The sequence below is a fragment of the Nerophis ophidion genome, linkage group LG16 (assembly GCF_033978795.1).
Source record: "Nerophis ophidion isolate RoL-2023_Sa linkage group LG16, RoL_Noph_v1.0, whole genome shotgun sequence".
Lineage (NCBI taxonomy): Eukaryota > Metazoa > Chordata > Actinopteri > Syngnathiformes > Syngnathidae > Nerophis > Nerophis ophidion.
The window spans coordinates 3,755,495-3,772,838 of NC_084626.1; the positions used below are offsets into that span (position 1 = coordinate 3,755,495).

General features: G+C 38.8%; 1 protein-coding gene across 1 annotated transcript in view; it reads right to left on the reverse strand.

Annotated features, from left to right (window-relative positions):
* The window catches only part of ikbke (inhibitor of nuclear factor kappa B kinase subunit epsilon), an 80,247-nt gene extending 63,163 nt beyond the window's left edge, over nucleotides 1–17,084 (reverse strand). Inside the window, 6 exon segments of the mRNA XM_061922602.1 lie at nucleotides 2,004–2,104; nucleotides 2,107–2,184; nucleotides 5,217–5,346; nucleotides 5,412–5,549; nucleotides 14,927–15,018; nucleotides 16,784–17,084. Coding sequence (XP_061778586.1) covers nucleotides 2,004–2,104; nucleotides 2,107–2,184; nucleotides 5,217–5,346; nucleotides 5,412–5,549; nucleotides 14,927–15,016 — 537 coding nt within the window. The 5' untranslated portion in view covers nucleotides 15,017–15,018; nucleotides 16,784–17,084.
* Nucleotides 17,085–17,344: the final 260 nt, after the last annotated feature.

A 17,344-nucleotide genomic window follows, 5' to 3' on the forward strand; every position in this document is an offset into this window, starting at 1 on the left:
AAATGAGACAAAAAGTCATAAATATGAATAAAAATCCAAAAGTCATAATTATGAAATAAAAACTAAATAGAGGTACAAGATAAGCTAAAAAGTTGAAAGTCATAGGATAGGAAGTCAAAATTTTATGAGATAGAAAATCTAAATTATGAGATAGTCAAAAATATGAAAAAGTAATAATTTTAAGATTAAAAAGTCTAAATTATGAAATAGCCATAATTGTGAGATAAGTCAAAACTATAAAATAATTCTTTAAAAAACATAATTTAGCATGTTTTTATGCAGTAAAACCCACTTTGATAATAATTTTAATTCATACATTTTCCTTTTTAAAAAATCTAAAATTAGTTCAAATACTTTATTTTCTATAAATAATTTGGTCATTCATTCATCCATTTTTTTATCATTGTATTTGTTTAATTATTTTGATTATTTAATTGTTTTTAATTGTATTAAATTGTATTCAATTATTATTTAATTGACAAATTGATTACTCAGAAACAAAAAGTTTCTGACATTCATAAAAAAAAACATATTTTAGCATGTTTTTATGCAGTAAACCCCACTTCGATAATTATTATTATTCATGAGAAAACATTCATACATGTTCCTTTTTAAAAAAACAAAAATTAGTTGAAATACTTTATTTTCTATAAATTAATTTTGTCATTTATTCATCCGTTTTTATCATTGTATTTGTTTGATTATTTTAATTATTTGATTGTATTATATTTAATCTAATTTTACTCAACTTTATTCCATTTTTATTTAATTGATTACTCAGAAACAAAAAGTTTCTAAAATCCTTAAAAACATATTTTAACGTGTATTCTTATGCAGTAAAACCCACTTTGATCATTATTATTATTCATAAGAAAACATTCATACATTTTCCTTTTAAAAAAATCTAAAATTAGTTGAAATACTTTATTTTCTATGAATTAATTTTGTCATTTATTCATCCATTTTTTTTTATCATTGTATTTGTTTATTTATTTTTATTATAATTCAATTGTATTAGCCATCCATTTCCTACCGCTTATTCCCTTTGGGATTTCGGGGGGCGCTGGTGCCTATCCCAGCTACAATTGGGCGGAAGGTCGGGTTCACCCTGGACAAGTCGCCACCTCATCGCAGGGCCAACGCTTTCACACACTAAGGCTATTATATTTAATTTAATTGTATTCAACTTCATTCAATTTTTATTTAATTGATAACTCAGAAACAAAAAGTTTCTGACATTTTTAAAAACATATTTTAACATGTAGTCTTATGCAGTGAAACCACCTTTGCTAATTATTATTATTCGTAAGAAAACATTCATAAGTTTTCCTTTTAAAAAAAAATCACAAATTATTTGAAATACTTTTTTTCTATGAATTAATTTAGTATTTTTTTCATCCATTTTTTATCATTGTATTTGTTTGATAATTTTTATTATTATTTAATTGTATTATATTTAAAATTATTTAACTTTATTCAATTTTTCTTTAATTGATTACTCAGAAACAGAGTTTCTGACATTCTTAAAAACATATATTAGCATGTATTCTTATGCAGTAAAACCCACTTATGAATTATTATTATTCGTAAGAAAACATTCATACATTTTCCTTTTAAAAATTTAAAAATTAGTTAAAATACTTTATTTTCTATAAATTAATTTTGTCATTCATTCATACATTTTATCATATTATTTGTTAAATTATTTATTGTTTCATAAATTCTATTTGATTTAATTTTATTACATTTCATTTCATTTATTCATTCATACAAACCCGCACCATTTTATTTTGCATTAACTACACTTCAAATATTTTACTTTGAACAACAGCAGGTCTGTGCATTACTGGTTTTGGTCACTAAAGGGCACTATAGTGCCTAAAACCAAAAAGCTCAGCCTGGCAATTTTTTTTTTAAATCATTCAGTGATGAAACGCTACTTGTAGTTTGTTGTTTAGTAGGAATTATTACCTGCTACACACTCATTTTACCTGATGGCTTACCAGATATTCTTCAGTTCCATATATGGACAAAAACGTCTCATCATCCTCCAAATCTCGTGCCGCTCCAAAGTCTGTCAGTTTATAGACAGACCTGCCGTCCTCCCGGTCAGACGCATGATGTTGCCCGGTTTAATGTCCCGATGGACCACGCCGTTCTCTCTCAGGTGGTTCATTCCTTGCACTGAACACAATTTGAGAAGCAACCACCGAGGTATGAAAGTTAAACACTTATGTTTGGCAGTAGTTTAAAACTGATCAGCAGGTAAAATAAGTGTTAAGGGGGTCACAGTTTGACTTTGGTGCAGATGACAGATTTTTGTACGATTTGGTTTTTGATTAAAATGATTGTCAAAATGAGTGCCCGGACAAAGAACCCTTAATGTTGTTGACTTAGTCATTGTAAGGAATGGATAGTGGTTCTTTTAGATTTCAGGCACTATGTACAGATTACAGCCAGGTAATCCTTTTATCATCTCTGTTATGTGTGTTGTTTTTTTATTTGTTCAAATAACGCACACAAGTTGATGAACAACTTCATAGATTCCTCCTATCAGACTCTGCATTACCTCGTTGTCCATTTGCAGAGGACATGAAGCGTTCAAGAGTGACCACTTGTAGCATATGACGGCGGAACTGCGGAGTCAAGACAATGTGACGTGTTGTGCAGGCATGTGATTTGAACTGAATGAAAAAGACTGAAAATAAGCCGGGGATCTGGTGCCCTGGTGGGGGGACAAGAGGGGCAACCCCCCGAAACTCCTGGTTTCTAAGCGATTGAACATGCAAAACTTAGCAAATAAAAAAAAGCACCATTTAAAGATTTTTTAGTGTTTAAAGAATTGAAAAATTATCAACAGAGTTGACATAAACACATAGTCCATTCATCTAAATGAATCACTATGTCTGTTTCAGTCAGTACAGTAATTACAACTTGTGTTCACATCCACAGGAACCACATGGGTGAGCCTACTCTATATAGAATTTACAACCTTACTAGTGTTCAGTTCACAGCCACAGATGGTTTTATCTTGTTATTGACATTATTTACACATTACTTTGTCTGTTTCAGTCACTATGTTATTTAGTCACAACAGTAATCACAACTTGTGTTCACATCCACAGGAACCACGTGGGTGAGCCTACTCTATACAGTATTTACAACCTTACTAGTGTTCAGTTCACAGCCACAGGTGGTTTTATCCAGTTATTGACATTATTTACACATTACTTTGTCTGTTTCAGTCACTATGTTATTTAGTCACAACAGTAATCACAACTTGTGTTCACATCCACAGGAACCACATGTGTGAGCCTACTCTATACAGTATTTACAACCTTACTAGTGTTCAGTTCACGGCCACAGATGGTTTTATCCAGTTATTGACATTATTTACACATTACTTTGTCTGTTTCAGTCACTATGTTATTTAGTCACAACAGTAATCACAACTTGTGTTCACATCCACAGGAACCACATGGGTGAGCCTACTCTATACAGTATTTACAGCCTTACTAGTGTTCAGTTCACAGCCACAGATGGTTTTATCTTGTTATTGACATTATTTACACATTACTTTGTCTGTTTCAGTCACTGTGTTATTTAGTCACAACAGTAATCACAACTTGTGTTCACATCCACAGGAACCACATGGGTGAGCCTACTCTATACAGTATTTACAACCTTACGAGTGTTCACCTCAAAGCAACAGATGGTTCATCTGGTTCAGGGGTCGGCAACCTTTACCACTCAAAGAGCCATTTCGACCCGTTTCGCAAAATGAGGAAGACAATGGGAGCCGCAACTATTCTCGCCAATATCTGCTGGTGGTAACCCAGATGACAAGAATAAGGGCATGCTATGAAGCCATTGCCTTAAACACCTTCTAAAACATGTACAAACTGCTTGCCAGTCCAGCAACATGTTGTGAGAGGCTTCCGCAGATGCACGCACACGACTGGAAGGCATACTGGGTGACAGAGTACACTGACGGTTGTGATATAAAAAACTTTAACATTCCTACTAATATGCGCCACATTGTGAACCCACACAAAAGAAGAATGACAAACACATTTCGGGAGAAAATCCTCACTGTAACACAACATAAACGCAACACAACAAATACCCAGAATCCTTTGCATCCATGAGAGGTCCTGACTGTTATACACCCCGCGAACACCAAACCCCGCCCACCTCAACCACGCAGGGGAGTGGAGGGGGGTTTGGTGCTCGTGGGGTGTATAACACAGTCATGTCGTGTAATGGATGCAAAGGATTCTGGGTATTTGTTGTGTTGCGTTTATGTTGTGTTACTGTGAGGATTTTCTCCCCAAATGTGTTTGTCATTCTTCTTTTGTGTGGGTTCACAATGTGGCGCATATTAGTAGGAGTGTTAAAGTTGTTTATATCACAACCGTCGGTGTACTCTGTGTCACCCAGTATGCCTTGCAATCTCATACATGTGCCGATAGAAGCAGCGAAATACATGTGTCCGGTCGGCACGCAAATAGCATTCCGTGAATGGCGGGCGCGATGACGTTCAAGAGGACGTTAAGAGTAATATCATCACGGCACGCCCTTAATATTGTAGTCCGAGTGAAAATTGGAGAACGTTGACTCAGGGTTATGTCCGGGAGGGGCATTGAATTCCGGAATATCCCCGCAACAATCTGGGGGGTCGGCGTTTGTGCAGCTGAGCCGCATCAGAGTTGCCAAAGAGCTGCATGCGGCTCCGGAGCCGCGGGTTGCCGACCCCTGATCTAGTTATTGACATTATTTACACATTAATATGTCTGTTTAGGTCATTAAGTTATTTAGTCAGAACAGTAATTATAACTTGTGTTCACATCCACAGGAACCACATGGGTCAGCCTATTCTATACAGTATTTACAACATTGCTATCACTCAATCAATCAATGTTTACATTGATTGATCAATGTTTACATGAATGCCTCGGGATCCCTTAGGAAGAGCTGGACGAAGTGGCTGGGGAGAGGGAAGTCTGGGGTTCCCTGCTTAGGCTGCTGCCCCCGCGACCCGACCTCGGATAAGCTGGAGAAGATGGATGGATGGAATTTGGAGACTCCTGATGTGAGCAAAGTTGTGTGCGCACACGGTCTCTGCGTTATCGCTTATCGAAAAATAATTTTGGTTTCTGAGGGATTATGTGGAACGAAGCAACAACGAAAACGTGTAAATATGTTCGTCCTCCTACCGACACATTGCAGGACAGTGAGGAACTCGGTCTCAGGCAGGCCAAAGGCATTTTCTGGCTCCTCCAGCAAGCAGAGCAGACTTCTTCCAGAGCAATATTCCATCACCAGGACCTTCTGCTTGGAGGGCAGCTGCAAAAGACGGGAGATCAGAGCACGCCGCGCTTGTTGGGTTTCTCCACAAAAGACGGCTTTACCTCCTCCACGTCGTACAGCCTGACGATGTTCCTGTGCTGCAGCTTCCTGAGCATTTCAAACTCCCTCATCTGGACCTCGTGAGTGCGGTTGTAGCTCGCCACGTTGAACACCTTGACAGCGACCAACTCGCCCGACCTCTGGACGTATATGAGGCAGAAATAAAACGACAAAAGTCAGATCTCAGTATTTTGCAGCAAGTGTCAATTAGGGTCGTGCATATAAATGTCCCGATACTAATATTTTGGTACCGGTAACAAAATGTATTTTGATGCAAGACCGATGTCTTGAAAAAATATATCACTCTTGAATCAACATTGTAGTTAATACTATGATTAATGTTTTATATTTTTTTATTTATTTTTCTTCTTTGTAATGAAAAAGGGACGTTTTTGTCATGAAAAATGGAGGTTTTTGTGGTTGGTGCACTAATTGTAAGTGTATATTGTGTTTTTTATGTTGATTTAAAAAAAATAATAATAATAATAATAATATTTTTATTTATTTATTTTTTTATAAAAAATTATTCTGCGGCCCGGTACCTTAACCCTTTTGGTCTGCAACATTTTTTTATTTTCAATCTATGAATGTACAACATTTTATTTTCAATCTATGAATGTACAACTGTTTGTTTGCTTTGTTGACCATTGACCGAAGAACAATAAACAATATATATATATATATATATATATATATATATATATATATATATATATATATATATATATATATATTTCTAAATAAAGGGGACCACAAAAAATGGCTTTATTTTAACAAATGTTTTTAGGGTGCATTAAACATGTTTCTTATTGCAATCTAAGAACAATTTAGTCCTTGAATAACAAAATATGAACGAAATATGGGGCGGCCTGGCCAGCAACTTGAGGGTTCCAGGTTCGATCTCCGCACCAGCCATCGTAATCACTGCCGTTGTGTCCTTGGGAAAGACACTTCACCCCCCTGCTCCCAGTGCCACCCACACTGCTTTAAATGTAAGTTAGATAATGGGTTTAAGCGCTTTGAGTCACTCGAGAAAAGCGCTATATAAAATATAAATAATTTCACCTCACTAGACAACTTATCTTTTAGTAGTAAGTAAACAAACAAAGGCTCTTAATAAGTCAGCTGACGTATGCAGTGACATTTTGTTTCATTTATATTCTATTATTTTGTCAACACTAATAAGGACAAACTGTACAAATTGATTATTAATCTACTTGTTCATTTACTGTTAATATCTGCTTATTTTCTGTTTCAACATGTTCTATCTACACCTCCGTTAAACTGTAATAATCACTTATTCTTCTGTTGTTTTGATACTTTCCATTAGTTTTGGGTGATACCACAAATTTAGGTATCGATCCGATACCAAATAGTTACAGGATCATACATTGGTCATATTCAAAGTCGCCATGTGTCCAGGGACGTATTTCCATACATTATAAAGATAATAACAATTTAAAAAAAGATTTTGTGACGATAACAAATATCCATCCATTTTTTTACCGCTTGTCCCTTTCAGGGTCACTGGAGCCTATCTCAGCTGCATACAGGTGGAAGGCGATGTACACGCTGGACAAGTCGCTGCCTCATCACAGGGCCAACACAGATAGACAACTTTCACACTTACAAAGGTCTTGAGTAGTCCTGATATAACAAATATTGATGAAATCCTAGTAGTATCGACTACATACGCTCTTGTACTTGATATCATTACAGCGGATGTCAGGTGTAGATCCAATAATTGCATTTGTTGACATTCAGGAATGGCGTCAATAGCAGTGAGGCCGGCGAGTCACGGTGTGTAGTGAAGCATGTTTAGCTATATCCTCGTCCTGCAGTGATAATGATACTTGTAAGAACCTTATTTTATTTGTCGTCATGGAGACAAGGATTAGTGATTCACAAGTAGCTAAAACAGATGTTAGTTGTTAGCGTTATAGCTTCACCTTTATCTGTAGTTTTTAGGCCAAAATGCGTCCGTTCTCCCTTTTCTGTCTACACACTGTGTCTGCTTGTAAGTACTCTGTTTGCGTGCGCTGCCGAACATGCTCCTCTGCTCGTAAAACTAGCAATGTCACGACGTGACGACGCACCGTCATGGCGTTAAAAAAACATTTTAAAAAAACAAAAACAAACAAACATGGGAAACCGGTACTTTTCAAACAGCGTATAGCAGTGGTCCCCAACCACCGGGCCGCAGAAGAATTTTTTATTAAATCAACATAAAAAACGCAATATACACTTACAAATAGAGCACCAACCACAAAAAAATACCTTTTTCATGACAAAGAAGAAAAAAAAAAAAAAAGAAAAAAAAGGACAACACCCCCCCGGGCCGCGGGACAAATTATTAAGCGTTGACCGGTCCGCGGATACAAAAAGGTTGGGGACCACTGGCGTATAGTACTGTTTTTGATTCATTAGTACCACGATACTATACTAGTACCGGTATACTATATAACCCAAGTTGCGCAAAAAAGAAACATACAACATAAATGATATAAAATCGGCTTGAAAATTGTCATGCTATGACTATTGTTATATCAGGATAATTAGAGATGGGTACCGGATCCGGCACTTTTTTGGCACCAAGCGAATCCCGGCGGTCCTACTGGGCACCGATTCACGTAAAATCTAACGGTGCCATGTTACGCTACCTGGCTGACGCCTGATGTTAGGGGTGGCCGATATATCGATATAGTTGATATATCGCGGGTTTGTCTCTGTGCGATATATTCGAGTATACCTTCTCACGCAGTTGCTTTTAGCTGCGGCATTAAACTACAGGCTATTCCCGCTCTATCTTGTCTCTCCTTCTCACCAATAGATAAAACAAGCGCACCTTCTTACATACGTCACATACGTATACACGGCATATGTAACGTTAGCTGTGATGCTAGCGGAGCTGTGCGAGTGGTAATACAAGAGAAAGAAGGTGTGAATCTGGTAACAAATGAAGGAAGAATTAACTCCTGTCAGACTTGGACTTGGTTTGTTTTCCCGAGGTGCAAAGCGAATGGAGTGGAGACGGCGTGAAGGTAAAGACATCTTTATTTTAACACTAATAAACTAAAAACAGGAACAAACAAAAACCGCTCACAATGGAGGTACAAATCTGGGCTATGAAACAAAAGACTAGCACAAAGGCTATAAACTATAAACATGAAACAAAAACACTTGCGCAGCGGCATGAATAACAAAAAACTTACGTGGACAAAATGGACAGCATTGCAAGGCATGAAGCAGATAATCCAGGGCGTGAATGAGGTGAGAAGATCCCATGACGAAGACAAGAAAAATAGTGACTTAAATAGCTATGATCGTTAGTGAAAACAGGTGTGAGGCTGAGAACAGGGACGTGACAGGTGAAAACTAATGAGTTGACATGGAAACAAACAAAACCAGGAAGTGCAAAACGTGACTGAATGTCCAAAAACTAAACATAGCATGACCAAAACCAAAACATAACTTACAGGCGTGACAACTCCCAAGAAAAAAGCACAGGGTCCATCGTCTGGCGGTGGTTTGGCTTCAAGTGGGGAATATGTCGAACAGACAACCGTGATTTGTCAAGTGTGGGGCAAAACCGTAGCTAAAAAAGTAGCATTACTGCTAACAGGTACAGTGGGACGAAAAAGTACTTAGTCAGCCACCGATTGTGCAAGTTCTCCCACTTAAAATGATGACAGAGGTCTGTAATTTTCATCATAGGTACACTTCAACTGTGAGAGACAGAATGTGAAAAGAAAATCCAGGAATTCACATTTTAGGAATTTTAAAGAATTTATTTGTAAATTATGGTGGAAAATAAGTATATGGGCAACCATTCAAAGCTCTCACTGATGGAAGGTTTTGGCTCAAAATCTCACGATACATGGCCCCATTCATTCTTTCCTTAACGCGGATCAATCGTCCTGTCCCCTTAGCAGAAAAACAGCCCCAAAGCATGATGTTTCCACCCCCATGCTTCACAGTAGGTCTGGTGTTCTTGGGATGCAACTCAGTATTCTTCTTCCTCCAAACACGACGAGTTGAGTTTATACCAAAAAGTTCGACTTTGGTTTCATCTGACCACATGAAATTCTCCCATGTGCTTTCTGGCAAACTTCAGAAGGGCCTGGACATGCACTGGCTTAAGCAGGGGGACACATCTGGCACCGCAGGATTTGATTCCCTGTCGGCGTAGTGTGTTACTGATGGTAACCTTTGTTACTTTGGTCCCAGCTCTCTCCAGGTCATTCAGAAGGTCCCCCCGTGTGGTTCTAGGATTTTTGCTCACCGTTCTCATGATCATTTTGACGCCACAGGATGAGATCTTGCGTGGAGCCCCAGATTGAGGGAGACTATCAGTGGTCTTGTATGTCTTCCATTTCCTGATAATTGCTCCCACAGTTGATTTTTTTTCACACCAAGCTGCTTGCCTATTGTAGATTCACTCTTCCCAGTCTGGTGCAGGTCTACAATTATTTCCCTGGTGTCCTTCGACAGCTCTTTGGTCTTGGCCATAGTGGAGTTTGGAGTCTGACTGTTTGAGGCTGTGGACAGGTGTCTTTTATACAGATAACGAGTTCAAACAGGTTCTATTAATACAGGTAACGAGTGGAGGACAGGAGAGCTTCTTAAAGAAGAAGTTACAGGTCTGTGAGAGCCAGAGATCTTCCTTCTTTGAAGTGACCCAATACTTATTTTCCACCATAATTTACAAATAAATTCTTTAAAATTCCTACAATGTGAATTCCTGGATTTTTTTTTCACATTCTGTCTCTCACAGTTGAAGTGTACCTATGATGAAAATTACAGACCTATGTCATCATTTTAAGTGGGAGAACTTGCACAATCGGTGGCTGACGAAATACTTTTTTTACCCCACTGTAGTATCATTAGAAATGTCACCTGCTAGAGAATGAAGAGTGATTACTCCGCATGTCAACATCTCTGTTCGGTGCCACAGGCCCACACCATCAAAATGCCGAGGCAAACATGTCCAGATCAACACCGTATGAAAAAAATAGTCAACAACAGAAGGAGATAATGTCCGCAGTAACCTACCACATAGTAAAGGACAGACACTATTAAATTTCCTATTATGCAGGTAATTTATTTAGATATCTTGTGTGACATCATGCACAAAATTTCTCTTTACTTGTTTTAAACTATTGTAGTGGCATTCTGTACAAAAAGTGCAGTTCAATTTAGTGTTGTTTTGATATGTCATCTTAGTGACATCATGCACAAAAGTGCACTACTAGCTTGGGGGATCACCTAGCACCCTTTCAGTCCTTGATGGCTCAGCAGACCACCCTTCCTTTGCTTCTTACGCCTAGCCCCAGAGTTCTCAAAACCTTTGACGTCTTCTTCAGACTCCACGGTGTTCCATATAACTTCACGCCCCTCCACCATAGTCATCTTGTCCAGCCTCATTGCCGTGGCCCCTTGACCAACCATCTCATCAGTCTCCTCTGTCACTGCCAACTCCGACACTTGGGATCCCAAACCAGGTCTGGCCCGCCCTCTGCCAGGTTCGTTGTAAACTCTGCGGCTTGTTACCCCGCCTCTGGTGAAAGTAATGTAACCTTTGCAGACCAGATTTTCAAACCAAGGATGGCAAGGCACGGAGTTGGTAACAGTTTACAAAACATTTATTGAAAACTGTTACCGAAGAAAACTACAACTACGTTGCACATTATTATTAAAGCCTACTACAGAAAGCGAGGAGTATTCAAGAACGACGAGGCGCTCAAGAAATTGAGGCTGTCGGCCTTGACAATATCCCCTCCAGATTCCTCAGGGGGTCCGACCCAATCATCGCACACATAATAAACCTCCCAATTAAACAAGGCCAAGTACCAACAGATTTCAAGAGCTCCCTTTTTAAAAAAGGAAGTAAATTAGAACCTGGTAACTACCGACCTGTTTCTATTCTCAGTTCCATTTCGAAAGTAATGGGAAAAAAATGTTTATGAACAGGTCGATACATACCTTGTAGGGCTGGGCGATATCGCCTTTTTTAATATCTCGATATTTTTAAGCCCTATCGTGATACACGATATATGTCTCCATATTTTGCCTTAGCCTTGAATGAACACTTGATGCATATAATCACAGCAGTATGATGATTCTATGTGTCTACATTAAAACATTCTTCTTCATACCGCATGAATATATGCTACTTTTAACCTTTCATACAGAGAGGGAAACCACAACTAAGTCAATTGACCAAAACTGTATTTATTAAACAGTTATTAAGCAGTGGCACAAACACTCATGTCATTTCCAAAACAGAAAGTGCAAGATTGTCAGAGACATTTTAAAACAAGCTATTAGTGAACTTATTGTTAAGCCTGTTCGGCATTGTGATGCCGGCCGGGTTCGATTCCCTCGAGGATGCGTCGAAAATTGAACACAGCAAAAGGTATGAACTAATGATTTATTAAATAAATCAATAGTGTTAGAGAACAAAAATACTGGAACTAAGAAAAGGCAAACAAATGACGCTAGCATGAAAGCTAGGATAAACAAATAGTAAACTAAACTGGCACATAGGCACACAAAGGGGAAATCAAAACATTTAGCATGAGAGCTAAGATTGAATACAAGTGCGCAGCGTGAGAGCTCGCGAGAATTATACTGAAATTTGCATGTAAGCAAAAGCGCAAAGCAGACGTACCGTTGTGCATGAACAAATTTGGATCCCAGACTGAACGACAAAAGATGCAGGCTTACATAAGGCAGGTGATTAGTGAGGACAGGTGTGCAGGGCCGTGAGAAACAGGTGAAACTAATAAGCTGCCATGGTGACCGACTTAAACAGGAAATAATAGGATCAGACGGAGAGTGAAAATAAAAATGGAACCACAAACAATAATATGTGGAGGATCCAAAAAGCGGATCTCAACATGTGGAGGATCCAAAAAGCGGATCTCAACACTTATGTGCATGATATCACTAAGATGACATTTCGAAACAACACTAAATTAAAGTACACTTTTTGTACAGAATGCCACTACAATAGTTAAAAACAAATAAAGTGCATTTTTGTGCATGATGTCACACAAGATATTTCACTAACAGTCAAATAAAAATGAGCTGCATAATAGGAAATCAAATAGTGTTTGTCCTTCGCTATGTGGTAGGTTCTTGCGGACATAATATCCATTTGTTGTTGACTATTTTTTTCATACGGTGTTGATGTGGAAATGTTTGCCTCGGCATTTTGTTGGTGTGGGCGTGTGGCACCGAATGGAGATGTTGACATGCGGAGTAAGCACTCTTCATTCTCTAGCAGGTGACTTTTCAAATGATGCTACACATTAGCAGTAACGCTACTTTTTGTAGCAACGCTTTTGCCACACACTTGACAAATTACGGTTGTCTGTTCGACATACTCCCACTCGAAGCCAAACCACCGCCAGACGATGGACCCCCTGCTGTTTTTCTTGGGAAATGATTCTTCCTTCATTTGTTAACAGATTCGCACCTTCTTTCTCTCGTATTACCACTCGCTGCTACATGTCTGCTCCGCGAGGGCGTATACGTATGTAGCGTATGTAAGAAAGTGCGCTTGTTTTAAGTCTCTGTGAGAAGGAGAGACAACAAAGGGAAGAGCTTGTAGTGTAATGCCCGCAGTTAAAAGCAACTGCGTGAGAACGTTTACTTAAATATCACTATATAGTCATTTTCTATATCGCACAGAGACAAACCTGTGATATATCGAGTATATCAATTTATCGCCCAGCCCTACCTGGAGGCAAAACATATTATCATACATTTAGAAGCAGAACAAAAGGGTAAATGTGCACAATTGAATAGCTTAGTTGCTCCAACAGTAACGTGTTTACAATATTTATATAGACTTAACTATCAGGGATGTATGTTATTATGTATGTTATGTTGTATGTATGTCACAATTTTATTCTTAATTAAACCTAAATGGCATACACTTATGTTGATAAAAGTGTGGAAAACCTTTTTAAAGTGGAACAAAAATGTATATTATTGTGTTTTTCTTTTTCTACATGCATGGGGACGGCGTGACGAAGTTGTGAAAGTGGCCGTGCCAGCAATCCGAGGGTTACTGGTTCAATCCCCACTTTCTACCATCCTAGTCACGTCCGTTGTGTCCTTGGGCAAGACACTTCACCCTTGCTCCTGATGGGCCCTGGTTAGCGCCTTGCATGGCAGCACCCGCCATCAGTGTGTGAATGTGTGTGTGAATGGATGAATGTGGAAATACTGTCAAAGCGCTTTGGGCTCCTTTAAAAAGGGGTAGAAAAGCGCTATACAAGTACAACCATTTACCATTTATTGTCTCTTGTATTTATGTTAGCATTTAATCCTCTCCAAGGTTTCTCATAGTCATCATTGTCACCGACGTCCCACTGGGGTGAGTTTTCCTTGCCCGAGGATGTCGTTGTGGTTTGTGTTGTGGTTTGTGCAGCCCTTTGAGACACTGGTGATTTAGGGCTATATAAGTAAATGGGGCTGCGAATCTTTGGGTATCCCATGATTCGATTCATTATCGATTCTTGGGGTCGCGATTCGATAATATATTGATTTTTTCTATTCAACCCTATTCTCGATTCCAAATCGATATTTTTCCGATTCAAAACGATTCTGTATTCATTCAATGCATAGGATTTCAGCAGGATTTACCCCAGTCTGCTGACATGCTAGCAGAGTAGTAGCTTGTTTTAAAAAAGCTGTTATAATTGTAAAGGACAATGTTTTATCAACTGATTGCAATAATGTAAATTTGTTTTAACTATTAAAGGAACCAAAAAATATGACTTATTTTATCTTTGTGAAAACATTGGACACAGTGTGTTGTCAAGCTTATGAGATGCGATGCAAGTGTAAGCCACTATTGTTCTTTTTTTAATAAATGTCTAATGATAATGTCAATGAAGGATTTTTAATCACCGTTTTGCTGAAATTATAACTAATATTGATACTGTTGTTGATAATATTCATTTTTGTTTCACTACTTTTGGTTTGTTCTGTGTCGTGTTTGTGTCTCCTCTTAACTGCTCTGTTTATTGCAGTTCTGAGTGTTGCTGGGTCAGGTTCGGTTTTGGAATTGGATTGCATTGTTATGCTATTGCTGTGTATTGTTTTGTTGGATTGATTGAAAAAAATATATATATATATTTTTTTTAAAATGAGAATCGATTCTGAATCGCACAACATATTCGAATCGATTTTTTCGCACACCCCTATAAATAAACATTGATTGATTGATTAATTGATTTTTGTTTACCCGTCATCTTAGACTCGACTTAGAAGACGATTTTTCCTCATATAGAAGAGACATTACTTTTGAACCACTGAATGGCCCTGCGATGAGGTGGTAACTTGTCCAGGGCGTACCCCACCCCGTGACCCCAAAACGGACAAGCGGTAGAAAATGAATGGATATCGAGTGGAAGCAGACATATACAGGGATTATACTTTTTTGTACATATGGCCCAGCCCTAGGGGCAACAATGAACTAGACTGCAGATGTCATCATTGTCACCTTGTTCCGAGCCTTGTAGACACAGGCTGTGGCCCCCTGACCCAGGACATCTTGTAGGGACCACAGGTAGCTGGGGGTGCTGGCTGTCATCCCTGACAAAACATATTAAAACATGTAAAATTACTTATTTTAATCCCAAACAAGAATGCATTGGCTTGAGCACTTGTATATTAGTTTAGCAGCACCATTAATTAAAGGCCTACTGAAACCCACTACTACCGACCACGCAGTCTGATAGTTTATATATCAATGATGAAATATTAACATTGCAACACATGCCAATACAGCCTTTTTAGTTTACTAAATTGCAATTTTTAATTCCGCGCGCAGTATCCTGTTGAAAACGTTGCGGTATGATGACGCTTGCGCATGACGTCACTGATCGTAGCGGACATTTTGTTCCAGCCCGATTGAACCTATAAGTCGTCTGCTTTAATCGCATAATTACACAATATTCTGGACATCTGTGTTGCTGAATCTTTTGCAATTTGTTCAATTAATAATGGAGACGTCAAATAAGAAAGATGTAGGTGGGAAGTGGTGTATTGCGGCCGCCTTTAGCAACACAAACACAGCCGGTGTTTCCTTGTTTACATTCCCGAAGGTGAAGTTTTGCTATGGAACAGAGAAGTCAAGCGAAAATGGTTCTCTACCACACGTCAACCGACAGGTTTCGGTGAGAAAATTGTGGCAATAAGTCGGCTATTACCGTAGACATGAGCGGAGCTTGCGTCGTTCCTCGTGCACCTGTCAAAGAGGCAGCTGCGGACTCTCTTGCCTCCTCCGACCGGCCGCCCCAGAACGTGGGATGCTTCCATGAATTGATTAACGTGGACCCCGACTTAAACAAGTTGAAATACTTATTCGGGTGTTGCCATTTAGTGGTCAATTGTACGGAATATGTACTGAACTGTGCAATCAATCAGTCAAAAATAAAAAAGCTTCCACCATGGAGGAGAGGGAAAAAAAGAAAGAAACGTCGAGAAACGTGGCTTCCCTCTCAGACACTGGCGGTCACCACACCTGTGGCCACACCCCTCCGACTTTCAGGTATGACTATATAATCTCACTAAAACACTAGTAACACAATAAGCAGATAAGGGATTTTTCAGAATGATCCTAGTAAATATGTCTAATAACACCTTAATCACTCCCACTGCACTCGGTTGGTAGAGCGGCCGTGCCAGCAACTTGAGGGTTGCAGGTTCGATTCCCGCTTCCGCCATCCTAGTCACTGCCGTTGGGTCCTTGGGCAAGACACTTTACCCACCTGCTCTCAGTGCCACCCACACTGGTTTAAATGTAACTTAGATATTGGGTTTCACTATGTAGAAGCGCTTTGAGTCACTAGAGAAAAGCGCTATATAAATATAATTCACACTAATTCACACTGTATTTTTTTTTCTTTTCTAGTCCTTCACTCTAGTCCTCATCCACAAATCTTTCATCCTCGCTCAAATTTACGGGGAAATCGTCGCTTTCTCGGTCCGAATCACTCTAGCTGATGGTGGCCATGATTGTAAACAATGTGAAGGTGTGAGGAGCTCCACAACACGTGACGTCAGGCGCACATCATCTGCTACTTCCGGTACAGGGAAGGCTTTTTTATTTGCGACCAAAAGTTGCGAACTTTATCGTTGATGTTCTCTACTAAATCCTTTCAGCAAAAATATGGCAATATTGCGAAATGATCATGTATGACACATAGAATGGACCTGCTATCTATCCCTGTTTAAATAAGAAAATGTCATTTCAGTAGGCCTTTAAGTTGAATTCGCCCTTAAATTAGCAGCATGTGAGGCAACACACCCGAGCAGGAAATACTTTATTAGACGCTTAAAAAAAAGGAAGAAAGACCTTTTGTTGAAGCTTTCTTTTCCTACTTTATTGTAGAAGTTGAGCTCCCCATGAAGTGTTTGACGAAGGCAGCGATGTTTCCCTCACACAGGAAGTGTTGCCGCAGCCGGACGTTTTTTTCTAAGCGGAAACGCAACAAAACATCGAAAAATAAAAAATAAAAACAACACTTAAAATGGGTGACATGGCATCCGTAAATTTGTATTAAAAGTCGCGTTTGTCTCCCTGGGTCATTTTGTGTCTCCTAAAGCGAAAGTGCTGGCATGAATTCGAAAAAAAGGAGTGAAGTTAGTCGCCAAGTTCCCGCCCACAAGCACCAGGTGACGTCATATTGTTGTTTTTTTACTTTTTTTTACGCCTTTTCAATTTTATCTTGTCACGGAAATGCGTCCGAAAGATGAACATAATTTAAATGGTGTTTTAATCCTATCATAATGTCACTAATAAATACTTCTGAGGTGTGTTTTTTTTAATTATTAGACGTCCCACTGACGAACAATCAGAAGAGGGGGCTTCTGGGAGTTGTAGTCGAATTGATAAAAAAATGCTTTTGGATCGTTT